The sequence below is a fragment of the Oncorhynchus keta genome, unplaced genomic scaffold (assembly GCF_023373465.1).
Source record: "Oncorhynchus keta strain PuntledgeMale-10-30-2019 unplaced genomic scaffold, Oket_V2 Un_contig_14343_pilon_pilon, whole genome shotgun sequence".
Classification (NCBI taxonomy): Eukaryota; Metazoa; Chordata; class Actinopteri; order Salmoniformes; family Salmonidae; genus Oncorhynchus; species Oncorhynchus keta.
In genome coordinates, this window is record NW_026278684.1 from 37,501 (window position 1) to 55,443 (window position 17,943).

Below are 17,943 nucleotides of genomic sequence, written 5' to 3' on the forward strand. Positions count from 1 at the left end.
AGACCAGTAGATACCATTAGAGATCAGTAGAGACCAGTAGATACCAGCAGAGATCAGTAGAGAATAGTAAAGACTAGTAGAAACAAGTGAAGACCAGTAGATAGCGTTAGAGTCGAGTTAACTCCAGAATAGTCCAGTAGAATCCAATAAAGTAAACTAGAGACCAGTAAAAAAAAACAGTAGAGACCAGGCTCTTTCTCAATTATCATCTCCTCAACTCCTCAACTTTTTATCTGCGTTAGCACTAAGACAAGGTGGAAAATGTTACAAAACTCCCTTAGCTTACTTCACAACGTGGCTAAACGTTGATACAACAGATAGGAGAGCAGACGAGTGTCTAAACCTACAAAAATAGAGCCCCACAGCGTGCCGTGCTAACAGGTTCCCACTACATAACTCAGCCACAAACTCCAGGAAGAGCATGCTGCACATGCCCCATCTGTTTCTTGATTACATCACACTTCCTGTGATTGGTGGTTTGAAGCTCACCACCACCAACCCTTAATCTGAAGTGTAGTTACATGGTATCATGGCTAGTGGCTAACGTTAGCCAGCTTTAGCTAGCATACGAACTACAAACTCTGTAGCACAGAGTAGATCTCCACATGAGGTTGAGAAATAGTGCATTGTGGGCAGTTTACAAGTTACCTGGAAATAAGTTAATAAATATGTAATAACCCAAAAAACATAACTATGTTTGAAGTTATAGGGAACCAGATGGTGACTACAGCTAAGTTACTTTGACCACACTATGTTGTTTCAGAACTCTCATTTCCTTCCCTTTAACTCTAATACTCTACAGTCAGCACTCTCGTTTCCTTCCCTTTAACTCTAAGACTCTCTACAGTCAGAACTCTCGTTTCCTTCCCTTTAACTCTAATAGTCTACAGTCAGAACTCTCGTTTCCTTCCCTTTAACTCTAATACTCTCTACAGTCAGAACTCTCATTTCCTTCCCTTTAACTCTAATACTCTACAGACAGAACTCTCATTTCCTTCCCTTTAACTCTAATACTCTTCAGACAGAACTCTCATTTCCTTCCCTTTAAGTCTAATACTCTCTTCAGACAGAACTCTCGTTTCCTTCTCTTTAACTCTAATACTCTCTTCAGACAGAACTCTCGTTTCCTTCCCTTTAACTCTAATACTCTCTACAGTCAGAACTCTCGTTTCCTTCCCTTTAACTCTAATACTCTCTACAGTCAGAACTCTGCCCTTTAACTCTAATTCCTCAGAACTCTCGTTTCCCTTTAACTCTAATACTCTCTACAGTCAGAAGCCCTTTAACCTTTAACTCTAATACTCTACAGTCAGAACTCTCGTTTCCTTCGTTTCCTTCTCTTTAACTCTAATACTCTCTACAGTCAGAACTCTCGTTTCCTTCCCTTTAACTCTAATACTCTCTACAGTCAGAACTCTCGTTTCCTTCCCTTTAACTCTAATACTCTCTACAGTCAGAACTCTCGTTTCCTTCCCTTTAACTCTAATACTCTCTACAGTCAGAACTCTCGTTTCCTTCCCTTTAACTCTAATACTCTCTACAGTCAGAACTCTCGTTTCCTTCCCTTTAACTCTAATACTCTACAGTCAGAACTCTCGTTTCCTTCCCTTTAACTCTAATACTCTACAGTCAGAACTCTCGTTTCCTTCCCTTTAACTCTAATACTCTACAGTCAGAACTCTCGTTTCCTTCCCTTTAACTCTAATACTCTACAGTCAGAACTCTCGTTTCCTTCCCTTTAACTCTAATACTCTACAGTCAGAACTCTCGTTTCCTTCCTTTAACTCTAATACTCTACAGTCAGAACTCTCGTTTCCTTCCTTTAACCCTTTAACTCTCGTTTCCTTCCCTTTAACTCTAATACTCTACAGTCAGAACTCTCGTTTCCTTCCTTTAACTCCTTTCAGAACTTCTTTAATACTCTACAGTCAGAACTCTCGTTTCCTTCCTTTTTAACTCTACAGTCAGAACTCTCGTTTCCTTCCTTTACTCTACAGTCAGAACTCACGTTTCCTTCCCTTTAACTCTAATACTCTCTTCAGACAGAACTCTTCGTTTCCTTCCCTTTAACTCTAATACTCTCTTCAGACAGAACTCTCTAATACTCTTCCTTCCCTTTAACTCTAATACTCTACAGTCAGAACTCTCGTTTCCTTCCCTTTAACTCTAATACTCTCTTCAGACAGAACTCTCGTTTCCTTCCCTTTAACTCTAATACTCTCTTCAGACAGAACTCTCGTTTCCTTCCCTTTAACTCTAATACTCTACAGTCAGAACTCTCGTTTCCTTCCCTTTAACTCTAATACTCTCTACAGTCAGAACTCTCGTTTCCTTCCCTTTAACTCTAATACTCTACAGTCAGAACTCTCGTTTCCTTCCTTTAACTCTAATACTCTACAGTCAGAACTCTCGTTTCCTTCCCTTTAACTCTAATACTCTACAGTCAGAACTCTCGTTTCCTTCCCTTTAACTCTAATACTCTACAGTCAGAACTCTCGTTTCCTTCCTTTAACTCTAATACTCTACAGTCAGAACTCTCGTTTCCTTCCCTTTAACTCTAATACTCTCTTCAGACAGAACTCTCGTTTCCTTCCCTTTAACTCTAATACTCTCTTCAGACAGAACTCTCGCTTCCTTCCCTTTAACTCTAATACTCTACAGTCAGAACTCTCATTTCCTTCCCTTTAACTCTAATACTCTTCAGACAGAAGTTTCCTTCCCTTTAACTCTAATACTCTCTTCAGACAGAACTCTCGTTTCCTTCCCTTTAACTCTAATACTCTACAGTCAGAACTCTCGTTTCCTTCCTTTAACTCTAATACTCTTCAGACAGAACTCTCGTTTCCTTCCCTTTAACTCTAATACTCTACAGTCAGAACTCTCTTTTCCTTCCCTTTAACTCTAATACTCTTCAGACAGAACTCTCGTTTCCTTCCCTTTAACTCTAATACTCTACAGTCAGAGCTCTCCTGCCTTTACTGTGTTCTGAGCTGGATGGTGAGAAAATGTTTGTTTACGGTTAGTTTGTCTATATTTTCTGAATGTTGTTTGAATGTTGTGTAGATGTTGTGTGGATGTTACCTGTTCGTTCTGGTTTGGTTGTGTGAATGTTGTGTAAATATTGTGTGCATGTTCTATAAGTTATATGGAAAGGTTTGCTGTTGGTTCTAGTAGCCAGTGACGTGGTATAGTGGCTAGCGTATGTATGGTTGTCTGTAGGTCCTGATACAGTTGTGTGAATGTTGTTTAAACGTTATATGAATGTTACCTGTTGGTTCTGGTATGCGGTGACAGTGGTGAAGACGGTCTCTGGGAAGCTGAGTGTTCTGGTTCCGTCTCCCTGGGGAACGGCTCTAACATGAGACAGCTCCTCGCCACGCTCCTTCTGAATCACATGCACACGTGGCTGGTACTTATGCATGGAGTGGAGAATGATCTGAACACACACACACGCACACACACACACGCGCACACACACACACACACACACACAGCCCGGTTAGGGCACAATTAGACTGCAGCAGAATTACACACGCGGGCGCACACAATTACACACCAATGGAATTACCTGCTATATTCCCACGCCGTAAAGCACAAATGCATACTTAAACACACACACACACAGGACACACACACACACAGACACACACACAGACACACAGACACACACACACACACACAGACAGACACACACACACAGACACACACAGACACACACACAGGACTCACACACAGACACACACACAGGACTCACACACACACACACACACACACACACACACACACACACACACACACACACACACACACAGACACACACACACACACACACACACACACACACACACACACACACACACACACACACACACACACACACACACACACACACACACACAGACACACACACACAGACACACACACACACACACACACAGACACACACAGACACACACAGACACACACACACACACACACACACACACACACACACACACACACACACACACACACACACACACACACACACAGACACACACAGACACACACACACACACACACACACACACACACACACACACACACACACACACACACACACACACACACACACACACACACACAGACACACAGACACACACACACACACACACACAGACACACACACACACACACACACACACACACACACACACACACACACACACACACACACACACACACACACACAGACACACACAGACACACACACACACGGAGTTGTCTTTGAACGGCCAAATCATTTTGTCCTGCCTGAGGGCTTAAGTCTGATTAACATATAACAATGATTCTGAAACATTAAAATTAAACTAAACTAATCTTCCAGCCTGGTCTCATAGACAAGACGTAACATAATACATGTAAATCCGGCACACTCAAATTAGCATGATATGTTACGTTTGCATCAAAGAGAAGGTTACTTAAAGCAAAAATGAAAGTAGGGTGGGTGGTCGGGGTGGATGGGTGGGCATTTAAAGCCAAAGTCTAGCAACCCAAAGGAAAATGAAAGCATTTTAGCTAATTAGCAACTTTGCAACTACTTACTAGCTACTTTTATCTACTTTGTAATTACTTAGCATGTTGGATAACCCTTCCCCTAACCCTTAACCCTTTAACATAACTCCTAAACCCTAACTCCTAGTTAATGTTAGCCACCTAGCTAATGTTAGCATTAGCCACTTAGCTAACGTTACCCACAACAAATTGGAATTGGTAACTTAATATCATACATTTAGAAAATACGTAACATAATGTACGAATTGCAATTTGTAACGTATTATACGAATTGGAGGATGGACATCCACAGATGAATACACACCATACATACCATACTAATTACCATACTTATCATACTAATTACCATACGTATCATACTAATTACCATACGTATCATACTAATTACCATACTTATCATACTAATTACCATACGTATCATACTAATTACCATACGTACCATACTAATTACCATACTTATCATACTAATTACCATACGTACCATACTAATTACCATACTTATCATACTAATTACCATACGTACCATACTAATTACCATACTTATCATACTAATTACCATACATAGCATACCAATTACCATATGTATCATACTAATTACCATACTAATTACCATATGTACCATACTAATTACCATACTTATCATACTAATTACCATACGTACCATACTAATTACCATACTTATCATACTAATTACCATACTTATCATACTAATTACCATACGTACCATCCTAATTACCATACGTACCATCCTAATTACCATACGTACCATACTAATTACCATACGTACCATACTAATTACCATACATATCATACTGATTACCATACCTATCATACTAATTACCATACTTATCATACTAATTACCATATGTATCATACTAATTGCCCTACATATCATACTAATTGCCCTACATATCATACTAACTGTCCTACGTATCATACTAACTGTCCTACGTATCATACTAACTGTCCTACGTATCATACGAATTACCATACATATCATACTAACTGTCCTACATATCATACTAACTGTCCTACATATCATACTAATTACCATACGTATCATACTAACTGTCCTACGTATCATACTAACTGTCCTACATATCATACTAACTGTCCTACATATCATACTAACTGTCCTACATATCATACTAATTACCATGCATATCATACTAACTGTCCTACGTATCATACTAACTGTCCTACATATCATACTAATTACCATGCATATCATACTAACTGTCCTACATATCATACTAATTACCATACATATCATACTAACTGTCCTACGTATCATACTAACTGTCCTACGTATCATACTAACTGTCCTACGTATCATACTAACTGTCCTACGTATCATACTAACTGTCCTACGTATCATACTAACTGTCCTACATATCATACTAACTGTCCTACGTATCATACTAACTGTCCTACGTATCATACTAACTGTCCTACATATCATACTAACTGTCCTACATATCATACTAACTGTCCTACGTATCATACTAACTGTCCTACGTATCATACTAACTGTCCTACGTATCATACTAACTGTCCTACATATCATACTAATTACCATACATATCATACTAACTGTCCTACATATCATACTAACTGTCCTACATATCATACTAACTGTCCTACGTATCATACTAACTGTCCTACATATCATACTAACTGTCCTACATATCATACTAACTGTCCTACATATCATACTAACTGTCCTACATATCATACTAATTACCATACATATCATACTAACTGTCCTACGTATCATACTAACTGTCCTACGTATCATACTAACTGTCCTACGTATCATACTAACTGTCCTACGTATCATACTAACTGTCCTACGTATCATACTAACTGTCCTACGTATCATACTAACTGTCCTACGTATCATACTAACTGTCCTACATATCATACTAACTGTCCTACATATCATACGAATTACCATACATATCATACTAATTACCATACGTATCATACTAACTGTCCTACGTATCATACTAACTGTCCTACATATCATACTAACTGTCCTACGTATCATACTAACTGTCCTACATATCATACTAACTGTCCTACGTATCATACTAACTGTCCTACGTATCATACTAACTGTCCTACATATCATACTAATTACCATACATATCATACTAACTGTCCTACATATCATACTAATTGCCCTACATATCATACTAACTGTCCTACATATCATACTAACTGTCCTACGTAACTGTCCTACATATCATACTAACTGTCCTACATATCATACTAACTGTCCTACGTATCATACTAACTGTCCTACGTATCATACTAACTGTCCTACGTATCATACTAACTGTCCTACATATCATACTAACTGTCCTATATATCATACTAACTGTCCTACATATCATACGAATTACCATACATATCATACTAATTACCATACGTGTCATACTAACTGTCCGACATATCATACTAACTGTCCTACATATCATACTAACTGTCCTACATATCATACTAATTACCATGCATATCATACTAACTGTCCTACTGTATCATACTAACTGTCCTACATATCATACTAATTACCATGCATATCATACTAACTGTCCTACATATCATACTAACTGTCCTCATATCATACTAACTGTCCATGCATATCATACTAACTGTCCTACGTATCATACTAACTGTCCTACGTATCATACTAACTGTCCTACGTATCATACTAACTGTCCTACGTATCATACTAACTGTCCTACATATCATACTAACTGTCCTACATATCATACTAACTGTCCTACATATCATACTAACTGTCCTACGTATCATACTAACTGTCCTACATATCATACTAACTGTCCTACATATCATACTAACTGTCCTACATATCATACTAACTGTCCTACATATCATACTAACTGTCCTACATATCATACTAACTGTCCTACGTATCATACTAACTGTCCTACATATCATACTAACTGTCCTACATATCATACTAAACGTATCATACTAACTGTCCTGTATCATACTAACTGTCCTACGTATCATACTAACTGTCCTACGTATCTAACTGTCCTACATATCATACTAACTATATCACTGTCCATACATATCATACTAACTGTCCTACGTATCATACTAACTGTCCTACATATCATACTAACTGTCCTACATATCATACTAACTTACCATGCATATCATCATACGTATCATACTAACTGTCCTACATATCATACTAATTACCATGCATATCATACTAACTGTCCTACCGTATCATACTAACTGTCCTAACGTATCATACTAACTGTCCTACGTATCATACTAACTGTCCTACATATCATACTAACTGTCCTACATATCATACTAACTGTCCTACATATCATACTAACTGTCCTACATATCATACTAACTGTCCTACGTATCATACTAACTGTCCTACATATCATACTAACTGTCCTACATATCATACTAACTGTCCTACGTATCATCATACTAACTGTCCTACGTATACCAACGTATCATACTAACTGTCCTATCATATCATACTAACTGTCCTACATATCATATTAACTGTCCTACGTATCATACTAATTACCATGCATATCATACTAACTGTCCTACCACATATCATACTAACTGTCCTACATATCATACTAATTACCATACATATCATACTAACTGTCCTACATATCATACTAACTGTCCTACTTATCATACTAATTACCATGCATATCATACTAACTGTCCTACATATCATACTAATTACCATGCATATCATACTAACTGTACTAACTACATATCATACTAACTGTCCTACTTATCATACTAATTACCATACATATCATACTAACTGTCCTACATATCATACTAATTACCATGCATATCATACTAACTGTCCTACGTATCAAACTAACTGTCCTACATATCATACTAACTGTCCTACATATCATACTAATTACCATGCATATCATACTAACTGTCCTACATATCATACTAATTACCATACATATCATACTAATTACCATACATATCACACTAATTACCATACATATCACACTAATTACCATACATATCACACTAATTACCATACATATCACACTAATTACCATACATATCACACTAATTACCATACATATCATACTAATTACCATACATATCATACTGATTACCATACATATCATACTAACTGCCATACATGTCATACTAATTACCATACATATCATACTAATTACCATACATATCATGCCAATTACCATACATATCTTACTAATTACCATACATATCATACTAATTACCATACGTATCATACTAATTACCATACATATCATACTAATTGGAGGATGAAACTTCTGGGGAAAATATGATGTATTTATTTCCTCTGAAAACAACCCAGATATGATAACGTATAATAATATAATATAGTAATATACTAAATCCAATCAAATGTATTTATATAGCCCTTCTTACATCAGCTGATATCGCAAAGTGCTGTACAGAAACCCAGCCATAAAACCCCAGACACAGTGGTTAGGAAAAACTCCCCAGAAAGGCAGGAACCTAGGAAGAAAACTAGAGAGGAACCAGGCCAATAAGCAGCATCCCTTTACTCAGAATATATACCAGAGACCACTGACCTCTGTCCTTTGATCAATTATAACACATATTATACAGTAAACATGATAAATAATAAACATATGATCAAATATTACATTTCAAGCCGAACTTCTTATTGTTATTTGATTGAAGTCTCAAGTTTCTCTGGTTTAAACACACTTTATTTGACTTCATTTTATTTTACAGGTTTAAAGACACTGTATTTCACAGTAGAATAACAAATAAATAATATAGGCTCATCAATCAGTGAACTTAAATATATCCACCCACCAATCTATAGAATTATGCCTAATAATACAGAGATAATAGTGTTTAGTGTTGGTGACATAATATATACAATATTTAGTGTGTATAATATAGACACAGTAGGTAGTGTTGTCTAGGTAACCTACATGCCCCTGGTCATCCAGCTCGTTATTGGTCAGTTTGAGTTTGTCGAAGCTGATCACCTGACGCATCCAAGTCTCACCCGAAGCCGGCGAGTCCGGGTGGACATACACACGTGGTGGAACCGGGGAATCTGCGTTACCCGCAGCCATCCACTTGGAGCTGTGGTACACGTACCTGCACACACATAGACAGAGAGGGAGGGAGGGAGAGAGAGAATAACTTCCAGACGGGTTTCTGTTGTCCCTGTTACTGTAACATTTGTTGGTAGACCTTCAGGCCTGGGAGGTTAGGAGGTCAGCTGAGCAAAAGGAGATTATCTTGCCAAACGGCGCGGGGATACAACCATCTCTGACTCTGACTGATCAACAGACAGATCAACACCATTTGTCCTGCTCCAGCCTCTGGCCATCGAAGAAAACGATTTTTACCAAAACCTTAATCCTCGCGGGTTTAAGCTATATTAAATATAGCCTACCATGTTACCTCCATATACTATACCCACAATACGACACACCTTGTTTTGTGCATGTGTTACAGAGAACTATTGAAATGTCTCCCATCTTAACCACCCCTAGCACTGTTAGTCTATATAGCCTATTTCAACTTTGACCAGAACTACAGAAATAGCCTGTAGCCACAGTAGAACTATAATTGATATATAATATAATAAATGATTAGTAAATGATTTGGTATTATTCCTCACCTGTATCTTTTGTTGTCCATAGGGATAATGTCCATGGCGATGTAATACTGCTGGTGGGGGTCCAGACCCGAGATCTTCACGCGCATAGCGGGGAACATCCGCCTGCACCGGGAAAACAGAAAGTCGATGTCCGACATTAAATAGAGTTACATAAATGCCTCATATCTGTCAGGTAGTCATATTTACAATGGCTGACATTAGGATTTCACATAACACGAAATGATCCTACACATTTCTCACAGATTGATATATCCGCCCATTAGACTAATATATGATTCTGAAACGGAGGAATATGAAAAACATTTAATCACCGATAGGCTCCGACGGGAGTTTCTAAATGATGCTTTAAATGAGATTAGAATAAACAAATATTTAAAACATTGTTATTATTAGTCGAAGCTCTACATTTCTTTTTTTACAACATCGCTACCAAATAATGTTTACGATATTTCCTTTTCTTAAACTTTGAGCTTCTTATAAATGAATCAGTCCGATGAATAAAACATAACTTTATATTTATAATATTAATCATAACCGAATTCTATCATAGCAGAACGTTTATCTATATATATGCCATTTAGCAGACGCTTTTATCCAAAGCGACTTACAGTCATGTGTGCATACATTCTACGTATGGGTGGTCCCGGGAATCGAACCCACTACCCTGGCGTTACAAGCGCCATGCTCTACCAACTGAGCTACAGAAGGACCACAAAACATCTGCACATCCTTTCAACTTCAACACGAACACTTGTTATTTGTTCGATTCGATTATTTTTCCTTTCTTCTTTATGTCATCTGTCAATGAGACGTAAATGTCATGTAATGTGTGTGATGACGTTAATTTCTTCTCCCACCTGCCGGCCTTCGTGATGATCATCTCCGTGCCAATCTCGTGAAACCGTTTCCACAGGTCGGAGCCCTGCAAGTCCACGCTCATCTCCTCTCCGGGAACCGTTACTGTTACCGGCGGCGTGCGCTGGGCCTGGGCCTCCAACACCACTTCACAACTCTCCGCTACGGAAAGACAGTTTAATGTTTTAATGTAATAATACTACTGGTACAATAGGCTACTAATAGCCTAGTGACTACAGGCCTAAAGGTACAGTTAGGGGGGGTGTGTGTATGTGCGCGTGCGTGTGTATGTGTGCGTGTGCGTGTGTGTGTGTGTGTGTGTGTGTGTGTGTGTGTGTGTGTGTGTGTGTGTGTGTGTGTGTGTGTGTGTGTGTGTGTGTGTTATAATAATCATGGCTCTCTAAACAGCTAATCGCCAAACGGGCCGTGTCTGTTCCGCTCCTCAGACCAGACCTGACCAGACCAGGCTGGTACGTTTGTGTTGCTGTCAGAATAGGTATTCAGGCCACAATAGGACAGGAATGAACAACTCTATAGGACAGGTTTAAACGACTATATAGGACAGGTTTAAACAACTATATAGGACAGGTTTAAACAACTATATAGGACAGGTTTAAACAACTATATAGGACAGGTTTAAACAACTATATAGGACAGGTTTAAACAACTATATAGGACAGGTTTAAACGACTATATAGGACAGGTTTAAACAACTATATAGGACAGGTTTAAACAACTATATAGGACAGGTTTAAACAACTATATAGGACAGGTTTAAACAACTATATAGGACAGGTTTAAACGACTATATAGGACAGGTTTAAACAACTCTATAGGACAGGTTTAAACAACTCTACTCGGTGACATGTTATTAGCGTTACTGTCGCATTTATTAATTTACCACCATGTTGGTTTTACTGTATCACGGTGATGCCTAAATTATCACCAATAAAAACAACTCGCGATACTGGAGCCACAACCCTCTTTCAGACGTATAACCAGGATGATATTATTTTATTTTATTTTACAATTTAACAGTGCAGTGTTTGTGTGTTTTTAATGCATGTATAAACCCCGTTCATATAACGGCTCCGTTCGGGGGCCATTTTCCTGCCCCTAATTGGAATGTTTATGATTGTAACGCGACTCATAAAGCCGCCTATTACTCACTGGCATAGCTGTTTCTATCTACCAGACCGATAACCGGATAATATATCACATATCTACAGTAGAGCGGGGACTATAATCACCACATCATTCATGTTTGAATCATTATTTTACAGATGTAACATGTGATTTACTTAGGCTAATGTTTCAAAAGCGGTGAGTTTCTGAACTAGGCCTATAGGTTAAATAGTTTCAAACCCTATGCTAAATGTTTATCTTTTGTAAATATATAATTGTAGACCTGTTCAAGTGTATACGTCATTAAGCCTATGTATCGTTATTAGGCTATTATTATAGCTGTGCACTTGGTTGTTGAAGATTAGTATTTTATTGAATTTAATACATACTTAAATTCATTCATGCCTTAATTTGGATAAAAGCGTCTGCTAAATGGCATATATTATTAATTTAGATATTGTCAAGAATTAGGTTCCGAAAACCTCGGAGCTTATTGTTGAGGTCATTCAGAAAGCGAAACTATGGATTCAGTTACAACAATATAACAACCACATTCAACAACAGCCATTAACAAATAAATACAGGTCAACAATACTACTAATAATATAACAACATTAAACATAAATACAGGTCAATAATACTAATAATAATAATATAACAACAACAACCATTAATACAGGTCAACAATACTACTACTAAGAATATAACAACAGCCAGTCTGCTAAATGGCATATATAACAACCATTAATACAGGTCAACAATAATACTACTAATAATATAACAACATTAAACATAAATACAGGTCAATAATACTACTAATAATATAACAACATTAAACATTAATACAGGTCAACAATACTACTAATAATATAACAACATTAAACATTAATACAGGTCAACAATACTACTAATAATATAACAACATTAAACATTAATACAGGTCAACAATACTACTAATAATATAACAACAACAACCATTAATACAGGTCAACAATACTACTAATAATATAACAACATTAAACATAAATACAGGTCAATAATACTACTACTAATAATAATATAACAACAACCATTAATACAGGTCAACAATACTACTAATAATATAACAACAACCATTAATACAGGTCAACAATACTACTAATAATAATATATCTGCAGTGCATTCAGAAAGTATTCAGACAGCTTGATTTTTTCCACATTTTATTACGTTACAGCCTTATTCTAAAATTGATTAAATAGTTTCTTCCCCTCGTCAATCTACACACAATATCTCATAATGGCAAAGCAAAAACAGGTTTATAGAAATTAATGCAAATTGATTAAAAATAAAAAACTGAAACATATTTAGAAAAGTATTCAGACCCTTTACTTTGTTGTAGCACCTTAGACAGCGATTACAGAATCAAGTCTTCTTGGGTATGACTCTTCAAGCTTATCAAACCTGTATTTGGGGAGTTTCTCCCATTCTTCTCTGCAGATCCTCTCAAGCGCTGTCAGGTTGGATGGAGAGTGTTGCTGCACAGCTATTTTCAGGTCTCTCCAGAGATATTAGATCGGGTTCAAGTCCTGGCTCTGGCTGGGCCGCTCAAGGACATTCAGAGATTTGTCCCGAAGCCACTCCTGCCTTGTCTGAGGTTCTGAGTGATCTGGAGCAGGTTTTCATCAAGGATCTCTCTGTACTTTGCTTTGTTCATCTTTCCCTCGATCATGACTTGTCTCTCAGTCCCTGCCGCTGAAAAACATCCCCACAGCATGATGCTGCCACCACCATGCTTCACCGTAGGGATGGTGCCAGGTTTCCTCCACACGTGACGCTTGGCATTCAGGCAAAATAGTTCAATCTTGGTTTCATCAGACCAGAGAATATTGATTCTGAGAGTCCTTTAGGTGCCTTTTGGCAAACTCCAAGCGGACTGTCATGTGTCTTTTACTGAGGAGTGGATTCCGTCTGGCCACTACCATAAATGTCTGTTTGGTTGAGTGCTGCAGAGATGGTTGTCCTTCTGGAAGATTCTCCCATCTCCACAGAGGACCTCTGGAACTCTGTCAGTTTGACCATAAGTTTCAAGGCCCTTCTCCCCCGGTTGCTCAGTTTGGAGGGGCAGAAAGTTCTAGGAAGAGTCTCCGTGGTTCCAAACTTCTTCCATTTAATAATGATGGAGGCCACTGTGTTCTTGGGGATCTTCAATTCTGCAGAAATGTTTTGGTACCCTTCCCCAGATCTGTGCCTCGGCACAATCCTGTCTCTGAGCTCTACATACAATTCCTTCGACTTTATGACTTGGTTTTTGCTCTGACATGCGCTGTCAACTGTGGGACCTTGTATAGACAGGTGTGAGCCTTTCCAAATCATGTCCAATTAATTGAATTTACTCCAATCAAGTTGTAGAAACATCTCAAGGATGATCAATGGAAACAGGATGCACATGAGCTCAATTTCGAGTTTCATAGCAAAAGGTCTGAATACTAAATAAGGTATTTCTGTTTTTATTTATTTTGTATTAATTAGTAAATTTTTCTAAAAGCCTGTTTCGGCTTTGTCATTATGGGGTATTTTATGTAGATTGATGAGATACATTTTCTTTTGTTTAATCCGTTTGAGAATAAGGGGTCTGATTAAATCTGCAGTTCTATTCCTTCTGAGTGAAAGTCACTGTTAGAATAGTTGTAGCCTAATAATTCTTCTTTCGTCAGTGTTCAGTTTACTATCTGCATGCAGCTACATTTGGTTTATCTTGCGTAACTAGTTAGTTAGCGTAACTAGACTATAGTGTGAGAGAGTTAGGCTACGTGTTGTAGATGTGTGTGGAGGGTTTGGAGCTGATATGATAGAGCCTCGGAGTGGCGGTGAGGGTATTTTAACTTTTATCAGGAGCCATCAGTCCGCTGCAACCGGAACGATCTTTACTTACGCGAGACGTCACTAGCACACTCTATCTCGCTGCCCCGGTCGATGGCGCGGTCGTACACCTTCTTCTCTCTCTCCCCTCCGTTAGCGGGAAGTTCCAACACCTCGGTCCACTCATCAAGACAGCACACCCCGGTGTCGTCGTCCCCGAGCTTCCGTGTCTTCTCTGCCCCGATGAGAGCTTCCACCGAGAACGCGTGCGCCTTGACGCTCAGATTGCACGAAGAGCGTCGCTTCTCTGCCATTCCACCGACTGACCGTAGAGAGACGCACGAGAGGAAGAAAGCTGTCTCTCTAAAGAGAAGTGAAGTGAAGTCAAGTGAAAAGTTAATCCGAAGGGCTTCCACGGTAGCCTGGTACCGGAGCTGTGGGTCTTTGTGACGCTCCTCTCGTTTAGCTATGGCCCGTTCAGGGTTGACATTGGGCAGTGTAATCTGAGGGGTGTTGCAGGGCTGGGCAGCCAGCTGTCAATCTATCTGCCTCCTGGCCAATAGGAGCCCTGATCTAATGCCCTGCATATTTGTCCATCAGTGGTTTAATGTTACCTCTAACCGGTGGTTTAATGTTACCACTAACCGGTGGTTTAATGTTACCACTAACCGGTGGTTTAATGTTACCGTTAACCGGTGGTTTAATGTTACCACTAACCGGTGGTTTAATGTTACCGTTAACCGGTGGTTTAATGTTACCACTTACCGGTGGTTTAATGTTACCGCTAACTGGTGGTTTAATGTTACCTTTAACCGGTGGTTTAATGTTACCACTAACCGGTGGTTTAATGTTACCACTGGTGGTTTAATGTCTTGTAAATGATGTGGTAATGTAATGTAAATGATGTGGTAATGTAAATGAGGTGGTAATGTAAATGATGTGGTAATGTAAATGATGTGGTAATGTAATGTACATGATGTGGTAATGTAATGTACATGATGTGGTAATGTAATGTAAATTATGTGGTAATGTAAATTATGTGGTAATGTAATGTAAATTCTGTGGTAATGTAAATGCTGTGGTAATGTAAATGCTGTGGTAATGTAATGTACATGCTGTGGTAATGTAATGTAAATGATGTGGTAATGTCTTGTAAATTATGTGGTAATGTAATGTACATGATGTGGTAATGTAATGTACATGATGTGGTAATGTAAATGACGTGGTAATGTAAATGATGTGGTAATGTAAATGATGTGGTAATGTAAATTATGTGGTAATGTAATGTACATGATGTGGTAATGTAATGTAAATGCTGTGGTAATGTAAATTATGTGGTAATGTAAATGATGTGGTAATGTAATGTAAATGCTATGGTAATGTAATGTACATGATGTGGTAATGTCATGTACATGATGTGGTAATGTAATGTAAATGCTGTGGTAATGTAATGTACATAATGTGGTAATGTAATGTTAATTATGTGTTAATGTAAATGATGTGGTAATGTAAATTATGTGGTAATGTAATGTACATTTACATTTACATTTACATTTAAGTCATTTAGCAGACGCTCTTATCCAGAGCGACTTACAAATTGGATGTGGTAATGTAATGTAAATTATGTGGTAATGTAATAATGATGTGGTAATGTAATGTACATGATGTGTTAATGTAAATGATGTGGTAATGTACATTATGTGGTAATGTAATGTAAATGCTGTGGTAATGTAAATGATGTGGTAATGTAAATTCTGTGGTAATGTAAATGATGTGGTAATGTAATGTAAATTATGTGGTAATGTAATGTACATGATGTGGTAATGTAATGTACATGATGTGTTAATGTAATGTAAATGATGTGGTAATGTAATGTAAATGATGTGGTAATGTAAATGATGTGGTAATGTAAATTATGTGGTAATGTAATGTAAATGATGTGGTAATGTAATGTACATGATGTGGTCATGTAATGTAAATGATGTGGTCATGTAATGTAAATGATGTGGTCATGTAATGTAAATGATGTGGTAATGTAATGTACATGATGTGGTAATGTAATGTAAATTATATGGTAATGTAAATGATGTGGTAATGTAAATGATGTGGTAATGTACATGATGTGGTAATGTAATGTAAATGATGTGGTAATGTAAATGATGTGGTAATGTAAATGATGTGGTAATATAATGTAAATTATGTGGTAATGTAATGTACATAATGTGGTAATGTAATGTAAATGATGTGGTAATGTAATGTACATTATGTGGTAATGTAAATGATGTGGTAATGTAATGTAAATTATGTGGTAATGTAAATTATGTGGTAATGTAACGTAAATGATGTGGTAATGTAACGTAAATGATGTGGTAATGTAAATGATGTGGTAATGTAATGTAAATGATGTGGTAATGTAATGTAAATGATGTGGTAATGTAATGTAAATGATGTGGTAATGTAATGTAAATGATGTGGTAATGTAATGTACATGATGTGGTAATGTAATGTACATGATGTGGTAATGTAATGTACATGATGTGGTAATGTAATGTAAATTATGTGGTAATGTAATGTACATGATGTGGTAATGTAATGTAAATTATGTGGTAATGTAAATTCTGTGGTAATGTAAATTATGTGGTAATGTAAATGTAAATGATGGACGGTTGCAGGAAAGGCTGCTGTCATATTCTCCCATTATCAGATCAAACGGCAGTAGTGTCCACTGCCTGCAGGGAGGAATGCTTTAAAACAATTCCATATGTTCGTTTAGCAGAAACCCCTGGCTCTTAGGCGTTGCTAACCAAATAAACTCCACTTGAAAAGGAGAATCAACTCTTACAATGGTTTGTGTTCAACATCAAAACAT

General features: G+C 37.6%; 1 protein-coding gene across 1 annotated transcript in view; it reads right to left on the reverse strand.

Moving 5' to 3' along the window:
- LOC118382106 (T-box transcription factor TBX18-like) overlaps nucleotides 1-15,529 on the reverse strand; it is a 52,954-nt gene extending 37,425 nt beyond the window's left edge. Inside the window, exons 1-5 of the mRNA XM_052501825.1 lie at nucleotides 15,148-15,529; nucleotides 11,113-11,272; nucleotides 10,256-10,357; nucleotides 9,555-9,726; nucleotides 3,269-3,436 (exon numbers count right to left, since the gene is read on the reverse strand). Coding sequence (XP_052357785.1) covers nucleotides 3,269-3,436; nucleotides 9,555-9,726; nucleotides 10,256-10,357; nucleotides 11,113-11,272; nucleotides 15,148-15,388 — 843 coding nt within the window. The 5' untranslated portion in view covers nucleotides 15,389-15,529. The remainder of the gene's footprint in view (nucleotides 1-3,268; nucleotides 3,437-9,554; nucleotides 9,727-10,255; nucleotides 10,358-11,112; nucleotides 11,273-15,147) is intronic.
- Between the last annotated feature and the right edge of the window lie 2,414 nt (nucleotides 15,530-17,943).